This window comes from Pungitius pungitius, chromosome 9 (genome assembly GCF_949316345.1).
Source record: "Pungitius pungitius chromosome 9, fPunPun2.1, whole genome shotgun sequence".
Taxonomy (NCBI): domain Eukaryota; kingdom Metazoa; phylum Chordata; class Actinopteri; order Perciformes; family Gasterosteidae; genus Pungitius; species Pungitius pungitius.
This window is the reverse complement of record NC_084908.1, coordinates 6130692-6145376: the sequence shown is the minus strand read 5'-3', so window position 1 is coordinate 6145376 and position 14685 is coordinate 6130692. Positions and strand designations below refer to the sequence as shown.

Here is a 14685-nt window from a genome sequence, read left to right as displayed (position 1 = left end):
CTGCTTTCATCATTGGGTCATGGGCTCCACATTCTTCTACATCCTCCAACATTTGATAGTGTGCAAAAACATATTTATTCATTTGGAGCTTCATGAATGCCACTTTAACAAACAATTTCTGTACAATGTGAACAAAGATTTCAAAATGTTATCAGTATATTATTAAACAGTTTTAATCATAAACATTTCTTAAAATACCTTTTTTTTAAATTGTTATAAAAGTCAGACAACACTTTTTTATTTGCTATTGCTATGTAATACCACGTGTATACAAGCATGTGTATAATTGACAATACAAGCTTAACCTAAAATCTGTTGGACATTACTTTGTCTCCTTTTATTCATACATATTTATTTAAATATCATTTAAAATTGTCCGACTACATCCATACTTCTTATTTTAAAAAAAAACGTTTGCAACTTTGATAAAAGCCCGACCGGAAGTGTTCCTTTTCCATTGTACTTCCGGGTGGACTGTCATGGCGGCGCCCTTCTCTCACTGAAGAAACAGCCCACAGACTCAGAAGAGACAAGCGGCGCGTCTGGAAGACTAGTTCTCCGCCATGAAATTGAAAACCCTGATGACGTGGAACCTGCGGGTGTCCGCGGTCTACGCCGTCGGTATCTGGACGATGCTCGGGTCCTACTCGTACTACAGGTACATGCGTCCCAAGGACGACACGCCAGGTGAGAGACAGCGGACTATCGGCGTGACGTACGTCCCGTAACCCACGTGACTGTATCACTGTAGGAGGTTAATGAGGTCCTAATAAACAGCCAGTGATCCGTAAACAGACATTCATCTCACACCAACTCACTAGCCCCGCCCTGTGGACACGTTAGGTATTGCCAAACATGTGACAGATTCCTCTATAACTATAAATCAGAGTCAAGAGAAATGCAGGGGACTTTTATGAGTCAGGCTAAAGTTAGCCAACATGATAGGAAGAGATAATTTCATGAACACACATGAAAGTTGACCTTTGCATGCCATAAGCATTAGGATGCGGTAATCTGGGACGGTGTGCATCACTCCAAAATCAATTGGCTGTATGAATATGACTTGAGGTTAGTCTTTGGAAATGGTTTGTTAATGTTTGAATACAATTATTCATATTGTCAGAATTACAGTTTCTCTGAAACAAAATGTGCAGGTGTTCAGTTATTGTTTTTATTGTTTTTATTCTTCAATAATAATGTTGTATGATATTGATATATTTTTATTGCCCAACTGAACTGTGGAATGGATGTGAAATAGCCTCACATTCAACAGAACGTAGCTTTTCTTCTGCAGTCAGTGCCGATACGCCGTAATGTAGAGACATGTTTAGCATTCACTCAAACTGATGTGCTGTAATTGGTTATTAGTGTTGTCTCTTATTAATATAATTCTTTCACATGAAGGACTTCGATATACTGCACATTTGTCTGACAGTAAAAGTTGCTTTGTCGACTATTGATTTAAACTGCTTCGATAAATATTTCTTTCTTTATCTTTATTTAAATTTGTATTTATTGTTTAATAAACCTAAGAAAGTGTTCACAGTAAATAAATGTCACATTTGAACCTGTTTTATATTGAATTAGCCATGGCTGCCTTTCCCAGTGGTCGCGCTGCATGTAATCCACACAGACTCCATGTCAGCTCTAACTAACTCTCCCTTTGCCCCTTGAAGAGGTTCTTCAAGAGCCACGGGATCCGAACGAGCACGTCCACCAGACGGCTTACTCCAAAACGGTCATCATCTACAAGAAAGACTTTGTCCCGTACACCACGAGGATCTACAACTTCCTCCGATCCTTCAGCGGGGAACCCGGGAGCGGAGACGGCAACAAATGACCACGTCTGCACCAGCTTTTTATTATTCACCATGAACGGATGCTTTCGTGTGAGGATATCGCCTTTCATTTTTAGAATTTACTTCTATGAATAAGGTGACGTGTAAATAAATCATCTTATAAGGTGCTGTTCTGAATGTTATGTGCTGCTAATAACATTAACCATGTTTGTAGGGTTTGACCCAACAACACGCTGTACTCTATCGTAATGTTGTTAAAGGCGCAGGGCATCGTTGCTCAGATTGGCCACACACTGTTGTATCAACTCTCACTCGGTTTGTTATTACAATTGCCAGTTTGAGGTTACTATACTCACTTTCGTAGTATTTAAAGTCTGATGCTTTGCTGAAGTGAGGGATGAAATGCCACTCTGTAAAATACTCCATTAGAAGTGAAAGGCCTTCAAAACTTTTACAAAAGTATAATGAGCTTAGTCCAAGTTCACTGTTGTACTATTAAGTGTTTCCCCTGAACCTTAAAGCCAATGTACGCCATAAACCCTGAAACCGAATGTACTGGGCAGGACCAAGGGTAGATTGTGAGAGTCGGGGAGGGCTTGATGTGGACAGCACTTTGATTCAACAAATCACGTCACCATGACAGCGTAAATGAATATGATGTACGATTGAAGGTGTTTTTAAAAGCTTTACTCTCCGATTTAAGCGACTTGCAGCCTCTGTCCTCATAAGATGAGATGTTATTTGAATTTCAAATATGGTTTTTACAGTTTATCATCCAAACTGACAAAATGAAATATTTGATGAATACATGAGTAAATATCTGATTTCTTGAGGGGATCTTTGTTCCATCAGTAATCCTTAGTTTTTCTATGTGAATTAAATGTGACCGGTTGAAGTATGATTCATGACATTTTGGGTCCACGGCCAGGAACCTCCCCAGGCCTTGATCCCATTGTGAACTTATGGTCACTCCTCAACAGGCGGGGGACAACAAAAATCAATGAATTCTGATAAACTACATGCATTGATGATGCAGGAATGCGCTACCATCCGTCACTAAGGGAACACACTGAAACTATGCTTCAATATATACACCATCAGACAAATAGATTAAAAACGAAACAATTCTCAAAAACTTTGGATAAGACGAACCCCATAAACTTTCCACTTATACCACCAATAATAAGTGAAAATACACCGCAATCATCACATTACTAATACCAGTACAGACAGTAATCATCACAGTACTAATACTACTACAGACACAGCTATTATCCTCAATATTAATACTCACTAGTTCTAATGGAGCCAGTAATCATCAGTGTACTAAAACTAATAAACTAAGATGAAAATGTGTTCTAATAAATAAACAAAGTCGTCTCTGATCCTTTCATACAATAAACATGTAGCCACACATCCGGGTTCCAGCCGCTAGGGGGCGCCAGCGTCCCGTCCACGCAGGAGCTGTGTTGAAGCTGAGGGAGCGACTGGGCAGACACGAGCGGAACCATGAGAGCGATCATCCAGAGGGTCACCAAGGCGACCGTGACAGGTGAGAGACCCTCCGCACTTGTGGCAGGTGGCATGTCCTTCCCCCCCCCCCTCTGGTAGTGGCGCTAAACCGAGGCAAAAAGTTTGGTTTTGGCAACGTCACGGGCATGCGCGTTAGCTCAACTAGCTAGGTTAGCATTAGCACTAGTGGCTAAGTTAGAGGCATGGCTCCAGAGACTGGACGGGTGTTCATATCTATCGACACTGCCTCCCCTGTCTATTGTCAGTCTGTCCCTTGTCTGTCCTCATTCTGTCAGCGGTCTATCCCCAGTCCGTCGCGTGTTTATTCCCAGTCCCGCCTCTGTCCGTCCCCTGTCCATCGCCGATCTGTCCCCTGTCCTGTCACTGAATGAAGACCCTAAGTGCTCATGTCATCGACCGCTTCTCGTGTTCCTGCAGTGGGAGAAGAAGAGATCAGTTCAATCGGACGAGGACTGTGTGTCCTGCTAGGAGTCTCCGTGGAGGACACCCAGAAGGATGCGGACTACATGTGAGTGTTTGTGTTCAGGGCAGCACCACAGTGATGCATTCAGGGTACTGAACTGATCTATCCTCTGTGGTCCTAATAGTACTCTGTACTTTGTCAACATACACTCACCGGCCACTTTTAGGTCCACCTGTCCAACTGCTCGTTAACACTTAATTTCTAAGCAGCCAATCACATGGCGGCAACTCAGTGCATTTAGGCATGTAGACATTGTCAAGACAATCTCCTGCAGTTCAAACCGAGCATCAGTATGGGGAAGAAAGGTGATTTGAGTGACTTTGAACGTGGCATGATTGTTGGTGCCAGAAGGGCTGGTCTGAGTATTTCAGAAACTGCTAATCTACTGGGATTTTCACGCACAACCATCTCTAGGGTTTACAGAGAATGGTCCGAAAAAGAAAAAACATCCAGTGAGCGGCAGTTCTGTGGGCGGAAATGCCTTGTTGATGCCAGAGGTCAGAGGAGAATGGCCAGACTGGTTCGAGCTGATAGAAGGGCAACAGTGACTCAAATAACCACCCGTTACAACCAAGGTGGGCATAAGAGCATCTCTGAACGCACAGTACGTCGAACTTTGAGGCAGATGGGCTACAGCAGCAGAAGACCACACCGGGTGCCACTCCTTTCAGCTAAGAACAGGAAACTGAGGCTACAATTTGCACAAGCTCATCGAAATTGGACAATAGAAGATTGGAAAAACGTTGCCTGGTCTGATGAGTCTCGATTTCTGCTGCGACATTCGGATGGTAGGGTCAGAATTTGGCGTCTACAACATGAAAGCATGGATCCATCCTGCCTTGTATCAACGGTTCAGGCTGGTGGTGGTGGTGTCATGGTGTGGGGAATATTTTCTTGGCACTCTTTGGGCCCCTTGGTACCAATTGAGCATCGTTGCAACGCCACAGCCTACCTGAGTATTGTTGCTGACCATGTCCATCCCTTTATGACCACAATGTACCCAACTTCTGATGGCTACTTTCAGCAGGATAAAGCGCCATGTCATAAAGCTGGAATCATCTCAGACTGGTTTCTTGAACATGACAATGAGTTCGCTGTACTCAAATGGCCTCCACAATCACCAGATCTCAATCCAATAGAGCATCTTTGGGAGATTCGCATCATGGATGTGCAGCCGACAAATCTGCGGCAACTGTGTGATGCCATCATGTCAATATGGACCAAACTCCCTGAGGAATGCTTCCAGCACCTTGTTGAATCTATGCCACGAAGAATTGAGGCAGTTCTGAAGGCAAAAGGGGGTCCAACCCGTTACTAGCATGGGGTACCTAATAAAGTGGCCGGTGAGTGTATGTCAGCACATGTCCTCATTCGAGTGAGTTCCCCGAGGGATGACAAATAACTTTAAAATGTCCCCTGCATTTCTTTTCTAGTCAGTTGAGTTTGTGCCCTCTCTGTCCGCACACGTAATTAAGAGAATTCCCCTAAAAAACGGACATTAAAAAAAAGTTCTGTGGTGCAGCCGGTACCAAATACCGGACCGGTACTGTTCTGCGGCCCGGTATTTGGGGACCTCTGGAGTAGTGTACTCGTTGACAATAAACCACGTGTCCGTTGTGTTGCCTCTGGCCAGAGCTCCTGAAGCCACTGACCCTCGTGTGTTTTCAGAGTCCGAAAGATCCTCAACCTGCGGCTGTTTGAGGACGAGGGAGGCCGGGCCTGGACCAAGAGCGTGGTGGACCGGGACTTTGAGGTGCTGTGCGTGAGCCAGTTCACCCTGCAGTGTGTTCTGAAGGCCAACAAGCCGGACTTTCACTTGGCCATGCCTGCAGAGCTGGCCCAGCCCTTCTACAACAGCATCCTGGAGAACATGAGGAGCAGCTACAAGCCGGAGCTCATCAAGGGCGAGTACCCATCGCTTCCAGACACCTGGCTTTAGAGAGTGTCCCGGGTCCCCCTCCCCAGCTGTGTGCATAGCAGCAGGAGGAGATCACACGTGTGGGTTCCTGCGGTCGGAGTAGACAGTGTGGCGGTCAGAATGAGGAGCTGCCGCAAATGTGAAGTCCCAGGAGGACAAGATGAGCTTATTAAAAAGAAGGTGTCAAAGGTCACCGTTATCACCACCCACTCATAAGTTTAAATCGGTGCCTTGTCCTATTACATTGCAGCGAGAAGGGGGGGCTCTGACTGACTTCCTGGTGGTGGGGGCTGTGAATTGGGTCATCCCACCGGGGAGCGGGTGTGCAGCACACCTTGTCCCAGCAAGCCAGGCGTAAGGCTTCCTAATTAGTCCCCCCCCCCCCCCCCCATACTCCAGAGAGGAAATTTGATGATGAAGCGCTTTTCCACCGCGGCCCACAGCTTCATTTCACAGATGGAGTCATTAATCTCCGGCACCCTGTTTAAAGAAAAGACAACATTTAAGTTGAAATCTCCTGCCCCTTCATCTTTCGTCCCCAAAGTCTCGAGGGTCCAGGTCCACCTGTGTCCTCATGTGCCGCCTCAGGGTGTGATGCCGTTGGATTGGGAGGCAGCGGCTACTTGGGCTGATGGAGGAACCGGACAGTGTGCTTCATCTTTGATGATTGTCCACGTGTCATTCTTCAAGGCTCTTCTAAAAGTCCCTTTTGGTTTTGTGTCTCCAGACGGGCGGTTCGGGGCCTACATGCAGGTCCACATTCAGAACGATGGACCTGTTACCATCGACCTGACGTCACCTACGGGCCCCTCTGACCCCAAACAGGTACTTTTTGAACTCAAGGTCCACTTATTGGCTCTCTGCTGGAGCTTTTAACCGTAGAGCGTGGATGGCTTTTCTTCCGTTGTCGTGGAGATGGCTCAGTTGCCATGGTTTAATTTAAATCTCAGATTAACGCTAGTAAGAGGAGCTACATAGTTATGTACAACTTCAGAGTCATTATGGGACCTGCTTCTTCTTAAAGCCCGTTGAGGACCGTTGGTGATGAAATATAAAAAATACAATTTTACTTATTATTTTAAATAAACAAATTAACTGCCACTCTCTACCCAACCTAAAATGATTCAAAACTATAAATTAAACTAAACTATAACAATGTGAACCACTGGGTGGCGCCGTTCACCCCCCCATTCTGTGTGCAGTAACTGATGCCGCTTGTGTTCTTTCATAATAATGATTTTGTTGAACGAACAAACGTATACAAACTTTTTCCGACACGCGATCTCTGTCAGCTTTTTATTGCACAACAATGAATTGTGATAAACAATATTATTGTAATTTTCAGACCATTTTATGCCACTGATCATTTAATGTCAATATGACAATATAGTATCATAATATTGCAAGTACGCTTTTTCAAAGAACATTTTACTTCTTCTCAATATTTAGACATTAGAATCGGGATGTGAAAAATGAAACTCTAAATAAATAAAACAAAAGAAATAAATAATAAATACACCTTGGTTACCAAAAACTAGACAAAGACACAGATGCATGAACATATCCGTTTGTTCATTGTTTGCCTTGTGGGGCTTAAGGCAGGATCTCTTTGGGTGTTTAATGGTTGCATCTCTTTGGTTATAAAACGCTTCTTAACGTTTATATTTGCACTGTTGAGAAAAGGCATCGGTAACAGATCACTGTCTGGAAGTTCCCTCTCCAGCTGCAGTTGTTCCCAGGTTGAAAAACTTGGTTGGATGGTTGTCTTTGGGGGTTTGAATCCCGACTGCACCATGTGCCATGTCAAAGTGACCCTGCGCAAGACACCTGACCCCTAATGTAAGCCATGGGTCAAAATGTAATGTATGTCAGCTAAATGACTTGTGATGTAATAAAGTATCTAGCAAACGATGGCGTTCTCCAGAGCAATGGAAGTGCTGCCTTTGGGACGATGGCAGAGGGGGGGGGCCTGTTCCCCTGCTTACCCAGCTTACACAGAATGTTTGATCAAGTCAGGTCCGTTTTGATGATTATAGCTAAAACAAAAAAAGACAATTCAGTCTGCACCACTTTAAGCAAAGCCAACTTTGATTTCCATTTGCTTGAACATATATTTGCCCGCCCTTCCTTGTGCTTACGTGATCAGGCAGGGAGAACAGCTGCAAAGACCCCCGGGGGTACAGAACGGAGCCGGCACAGAAGTGACATTGGTTAAGTCACACGCAGCGGGGGGGGCTGCGTACAGGCGGCCTGCAGAGGAAGCAGGCTGAAGCAGTTTGAACAGGGATCCTGCATGAGAATATGTCAGCTGATCTTCACCACATTTCACACGGCCCTGTATCAACTGGGCTTACTCCCCTTTATGGTCCTATTACTCCAGGATGACAGACACTTAGTTTTGAGGTTTGCTTTAATTCATCAGGACGAATTGCTGTTTTTGTGTATTTTTCACCAAAGTCAAGGTAACACGTTGTCAGAAAAATAAATCCTTCATCATTAGCGATGGAATACCTGATGGCAGGAAGAGGGACGGATACGTACCAGTGGTAGGTTCGATACCATGTTAATGGGTTCAAACACCAACTTTCTCTTTTTTGTGTCTCCTTTGAATAATGTAATGTGTTATGCAAGGCTTTGGATTTTCAACATGACATTTAGTTCATAAATATTTCCCAGCAGCCATTAAAGTTTTAGCACCTATGTTTACAGGCCCAGTTCAGATGGAGGGGGGGATACATGGGCTCAGGAGAGGAGGGCTTGATTGCAGTTGTGACTACAGAGTGGCACTGTGAGAGGTTGTTTAGGAGTGCGTGAGAAGATGCAGACCCAACTACAGGCTCGTTGAAGTGAGCATAAGGTGACCCAGGGTAGCTCTTGATGAGGGGAGAGAAGTGGTTGTCAGATGTGGTGAGCGGGTCTGTGGCGCTCACGTGGTTCTCCCTCCTTGTTTAATTCACTCCACTAATTGTCATGCAAGTCGGAAGCTTCGGGGGGAACTGAACACACAGCAAAGGTCATGATACATTCATGATGTGCACATGGAAGCCTAGAGTGATGAGGTCTTGCTTCCAATTTCTTTTCAAAATGAACTTCCTTCTTCCCAAGGAGGGATTTCTTGAATTTTGTTGATATCCAAATGTTCTGTGTCATTTTTAATATAGACACTGGATTGTTGTGCAGTCCTTTTGTTAAACATTTCCACATACAATGGGAAGAACAAGTATTTAATACACTGCAGGTTTTCCCACTTACACTTACAAGCATGTATTATAGGTACTCTTCAACTGTGAGTGACGGAATCCAAAACAAAAATCAGGTAAATCCCATATTCAAGTATTTAATCACCTACCAACCCGTAAGAATTCTGGCTCTCACAGACCTGTTAGTTTGTCTTTAGGAAGCCCTCCTGTTGCCTACTCAATACCTGTATCGCAAGATCTTGGTCAACAACCCCCTTCTCCCAGTAAGAGCATTGAAGATGGGTCGTCTTCCAGCAAGACAATGACCCCGAACACACAGCCAGGGCAACTAAGGAGTGGCTTCGTAAGAAGCATCTCAACGTCCCTGAGTGGCCAGTCCCCAGACCCGAAACCACTAGAATATCTTTGGAGGGAGCTGAAAGTCTGTGTTGCCCATTGATAGGAACTGGAGAAGGTCTGTGTGGAGGACTGGGCCAAAATCCCTGCTGCAGTCTGTGCAAACCTGGTCAAGAACTACAGGAAATGTATAATGTCTGTACTTGCAAACAAAGGTTTCTGATGTATCAAATACTTCAGTCATGCAGTAAAGTGCAAAAAATATTTTTTCAATCATACATGGGATTTTCTGGATTTTTGTTTTAGATTCCATCACTCACAGTTGAAGGGTACCTATAAAAATGACAGACCATCCAAATTTATTCTGCAAACCGCTCAGTGTGCACTGCCTTAGCGTGTGGTGCGGTGCGTTCAGGTGCCGTTCAAACACTTGATACTCCTTGATCAAGCTTCTCCTGGACTACACAATATTGTAAAGTGCCTCTTCACGTAGTGGTAGCTATATTCTCACCAGCGGGAAAGGGAAAACATTTTGTCTTGCCATCCTCATATTATCTTAATTGTACTAATGGGAAAACATGACAAGATAGCGTGAAGTTACTTAGCAGAGATACTTTTGGGCTACGATCTAAAAATATACAAGCGCAGGCCTCGGCTCTAGTTTTGCAATGATGTTGATGACACCTCGAAAGCACACAGCTTCAAAGTTCAGGCGTGTTCTTTGACGGGAACTGAATGTAACTCCGTTTCCTCTTCAGAGACACCTGGATGTTCTTCAGGGCAGTTTTAAAGCACGTGTGATTATGCAAGATTGTCCTTATTTTAAATCAAGTTCTTGTGTTTCCTCAGCTGTCAAAGCAGGAGAAGCAGCAGCAGAGGAAGGAGAAGACGCGCTCCAAGGGCCCCTCAGAGTCGAGCAGGGAGAAGGGGGCTGCGCGGTCCAAACGGGACCCCAACGCCAGCAGTGGGGCTGACGGGGACGTGTCGTCGGACAGAGAGCCCTAGGTCAGGAGAGTGAGGGGCGCGCACGTGTAATACAAACTCCCTGTCTGCAGGTGTTAAGAAGTGAGATCTGAGGTCTTAAATCACTGAATAAATGGTTCTCCATGTTATTATAAAGCAGGGGTCTTCAACTAAAATGTGAAGAGGTCCAGTCAGAATATTTCTAGAAACAAAGGTCTGGAAGATCATAATGTGACTATTTAGTGTGAATAAAGAGCGGAATAGAGTTGTATCAAATCTAATGAATTCAGTACACCTTTGACAATATTTATTGTTATGTAACAAAGAACTGAACATATGTGTGACCGCACATGTAATGTTCTCAATTAACCAAAAGTAGGTCAGCATTTAAAAACTAAAATAAATAAAATGTGAAAATTTCTTCATGTTCAAATAAAGTCCTTCAATTTAGATAAAATAATGGGAAGATAAGCTTGAATGTCTCCTTTTCTGGGGGGAAACCGCAAATAATAAAACCGAAACACATTTTGACAATTGAATGGTTTAATAGAATATATTACCAAAAAAGTGGTAAGCGGGAGAAATAAGGAGGTTCGGGCCTGAATGCATCAGGGCCGTTCTCCTCACGTGGAGGAGCTCATTGCGCCTCATGATGCCGTTTCAACGGGTTCTGAGCATATGAGACACTGGTTTAGTGCTGCAGTGGGTATGAACAGGAACAGACTTGATTGGTCGAGTGGTATCACGTGGGATGGTTTAACTAGAATGCAATTGGTCTGTTTTAAGCCACTACCGTAAAGACGAGTAAAGCTGCGCAGCGAAAAAGTTTGCTGTCATGTGTAAATCACAGCAGTCTTTTTCTCTTCTGGGTCTGGATCCGGAACGCGTACCGCCACTTAGTGACCTCTGTTACAAAGGATAGATATCTCCTAAAGGTTTGTTGCTGTGTACGTGCATCATCTTAAACGTTTCAACAATGTTCAAACACAGAGAAATGGGTATTGATATTGTCATGTCTGTTCTCATTTTAAAGCAGGAGACTAAATTAAATATGCATTATTATCGCTGTAAATGTTTGATTACAGGATTAGGAAGAACTACGGTCCTACATTGGCTGGTGGCTGGGGGTGAAATGCCACAGAAACGCCTTTGATCATGTTGCTTGTGTTTCCATCTGTGAAAATGGCGTCTTATGGCCGAGGATACATCTCACTGTGTTTTGGCTGACTCAGCTGAGAGGCTCCTCTCTCTCATGGGTAAACACAACCCTCTGAACCTGAACCGCAGAGAGCTAACTAACACCAACTAGTGGAGCCTTTGTCAACAGAAAACAAATCTTTCTACGGTAGCGGATGCTAATGAGGGAACTTCTCAGAGCAAGCCGTATCTGGTCTAATGTGATGGGGACCTTCTTCAGGATCCCTAAAAGTATCCCAAGACCATGTTTGATGATGCGACAGGAGAGTCCACCAATGACCGCTGGCCCCTTCTGGGACCAAGAACGATTCTCGGACAGAGTTTGCTGTGGCCAAACCACGACACGCACCGAGGTCGACCTCCAAAAGCTCAGCATGACTCCATGTCTCTGATGAAGACAATGAATAAGGAGCTACCCGGCTCCAGGGGCTCTGTATCTTCATTCCAATGTGTTGTCTCTCGATCACCTGGTTATGTGGTGTTTCATTTCATCGGTTTCCTTGGAATCAGTTTGACATCTGGATATATAAAGCCTTCTGCCTTCTTCTCTGGAATCCCCAAATGTGATCCTGTTTATTGATTGAGTGCCCTCGTGGGCTCCATGGTTACGCTTGATGGTGGAGCAGTCAAGGAGTCTCCATGCGTCTCTTGACATTCTTTTTTGTAAAAATGACGTTTGTCCACAGCCAAAGACTCAAGTTCTTTACCTGCTAACTAACCCCACGCCACATGGTATGCGTTTGGCAATTGAATGCATTATGTTCGATATTTGTTTCGGACATAAATACAGCCACAACAGCTGTTTTTATTCTAAAATATTTTTTTCCTGAAGTGTCCCAGAACTTTGCTCCCATTTATACATTAGTATATTGGGTAAAGGACAATATGGCAGCTTTAAATGTGCACCGAGGAGAGAGGAGCACGTTGTCCACATTGCCCTCTCCTCCTGCCTCTCTTTCATCGTGTTGACTCTTGTCTGTTTTTCCTGTGGTGTTTGCTCCCCCCGGGGGGGATGTGGAGGGGTTCGGGGTGCTCCTATTTGCCTTCAGTGTTTGTTTACTAGTGCACAAACAGGGGAGGAGGAGGAGGAGGAGGAGGAGGATAAAGAACACCGAGTCCCTCTGAGCGATTAGCAGGCTGCAGCCGAGCTCTGCCAGTCGTACTTCCTGTTCCTGTCTCCAGTGGGAACGTCTGAAACGCTGCATGTATTTGGACGTATTTGGTACAGCTTAGTCTGTTCTCCTAAGCAAACCACCTGCATTATTTTAGGTTCCCTCAAGTGATCACATCACTGTCACAAGTTCACTGATTTATAAAATCCCTATCTGCAGGATCATACAAAGAGGTCCTCTCCTCTTTAAAGCCTTTAGAAATAGGAGGAGCTAGAAATCTTGATCTGAGTAAACATTTAGCAGCCAAGTCCAAAGTAACGGACATATGCTGGCATGTGTCGGGGCGGAACTGCCATGCGTTGAAATAATAAAAATGAAATTCTAGACTTTTTGGAAGGTGCCTGATAAAATGGCAGGAGAAACACTGCTCTGTTATCTTTGGTCTTCAGTCCTTGTTGCAATGCTCAGATGAGGATGTCTTTCATAAATATGTCCGCTGGGAGCCATTATTATCCCACACAGTGTACTGTATGTGTTCAGTTTATTCAACCATTAGAGAGACATCTTTTATTTGGGAAACTGAATGAACAATAAAAAGGTTGTTTATTGACCATTTTTCCTCACTGTTCACTCATGATGTCTGAAGGGAATCTGTCTTTGCTGCGGTGCTAATCCTTATGAGCAGTATTTAGTCAGCACAGAGCACCGTTGGAGTGTCTTTCAGCCAGTTGCTTTTGGTTTTCTGCACCACACACAAGCTCACATAAACCGAGTGGAGACTGTACCAAAGGAATGCTGGGTGTGTAATATGTTTGCTACCTTTAACCGTTTGATTGTCATTCCGACCTTAAAAGGTAAACGTGCTCTGGTATGACCAGTAGCTGCTTGTGGGTTGTGTGGAGCGCTGGGACCTGCAAGGTTGGCGGTTTGAATCCCGGCTGCCCCATGTGCCATGTTGAAGTGTCCATGAGCAAGACACCTAACCCCTAATTGCTCCCCAGGCAAAAATGTAACGCATGGGTTATTATGCAATGTAAGTGGCTTTGGATAAAAGCATCAGTTAAATGACATGTAATGTTAGCAGCCTAATACTTTTCTCCCGTGCCAATCTCACACTGTGGACAGTTCCCTCCGTCCTCAGTGGTTCGGACTGCTGATCCTCCTTCACTGTGCGTGTCTACCTCAACTCAACTTTGTCTTTCACATCATCCCTGGCTGCCTCCATCCCTCTCCGCTCAGGGACATGGGACTGTCCTTGAAGCATAACTCAGCTCAGAGTCCTTGGCAAATGAACATGAGGACAGTAACATAAGTATGAAAATGAACCTGGCGGCTTTGCTTTTTATTGCCACAGTACGCATGAAGGCTGTCTTGAAAGGTGATGTATCTAGCAATGGGGAAAAAAGACTGAATAAATCCTGCCGGTGATTTCACTTTGACCTGAGAATAAAAGATTGAATTCAATGTCTCTCTTATTCGACGATGCATGCTGTCATAGGTTTGTGTATCTGGAGAGCCCATCAACGCACCCACTGTGAAGGAAGGAAACTGTCAGGCTAGATCAGAAATCATGTGATCCAAAAAGCCAATCAGATGTGGCCTCTATTCCTGTGCCACATACACTCATTTGAATATATCAGCCAAAGCCTGAGATCTACCTTTGGTTTAAAATGCCTTTTCATGAAGAGGGGGCGTGGGGACTTAAAGAGACAGGTGCTGTAAGGTTTTTTTCAGCAGGATGAACCCATGAATATTCAATCAGACTGTTTGGTAGTCTTGGTAGATTTTTTATTTTAACATTTAAACCTTCAAAAAAGAAGACGAAGAGCAATATTAACCTGAAAATGAGCTTATGTCTGGCTTACACTGTTCCTTGTTGCCCCACACCATACCCACGACGAGGACATGATCGTTCTGACAGCGCACCATTCATCTCCTCGGACGGAGTAACTCCAGCTCAGTTTGTCTCAATGACACGTGGGTCCCCTGTGAGGACGGCCAGCGGTGTGATCATTGACCAGTGGTTGGGCCTCCCAGAAACACAGGGACAATGTATTATTGTCATTATTATATATTATTTATTTTGAAGGATTATTACACGGTCTAAATTGATTTTCCACCTCATAAAGACGTCACCAGTGATCCACGCTGTTCTTTGCTTTAT

At 44.4% G+C, this 14685-nt stretch overlaps 2 protein-coding genes across 3 annotated transcripts; both read left to right on the top strand.

Annotated features, from left to right (window-relative positions):
- Window positions 1-450: 450 nt before the first annotated feature.
- On the top strand, window positions 451-2606 carry LOC119218619 (small integral membrane protein 26-like). The gene is made up of 2 exons (XM_037473186.2): window positions 451-687; window positions 1677-2606. The coding sequence occupies exons 1-2, from the start codon at window positions 564-566 to the stop codon at window positions 1838-1840; spliced, it is 288 nt and encodes a 95-aa protein (XP_037329083.1). The 5' UTR covers window positions 451-563; the 3' UTR covers window positions 1841-2606.
- Window positions 2607-3222: 616 nt separating this feature from the next.
- dtd1 (D-aminoacyl-tRNA deacylase 1) lies at window positions 3223-14058 on the top strand. Of its 2 annotated transcripts, XM_037472908.2 has the most exons (6): window positions 3223-3351; window positions 3750-3840; window positions 5464-5699; window positions 6441-6538; window positions 10099-10254; window positions 11298-14058. In XM_037472908.2, exons 1-5 carry the CDS (start codon window positions 3309-3311, stop codon window positions 10252-10254), a joined length of 624 nt encoding a protein of 207 aa, XP_037328805.1. In that variant the 5' UTR covers window positions 3223-3308; the 3' UTR covers window positions 11298-14058. The 2 variants fall into 2 exon arrangements, with proteins under 2 accessions (XP_037328805.1, XP_062420574.1); XM_062564590.1 differs by lacking the exon at window positions 11298-14058 and having other exon boundaries at window positions 10099-11291.
- Window positions 14059-14685: the final 627 nt, after the last annotated feature.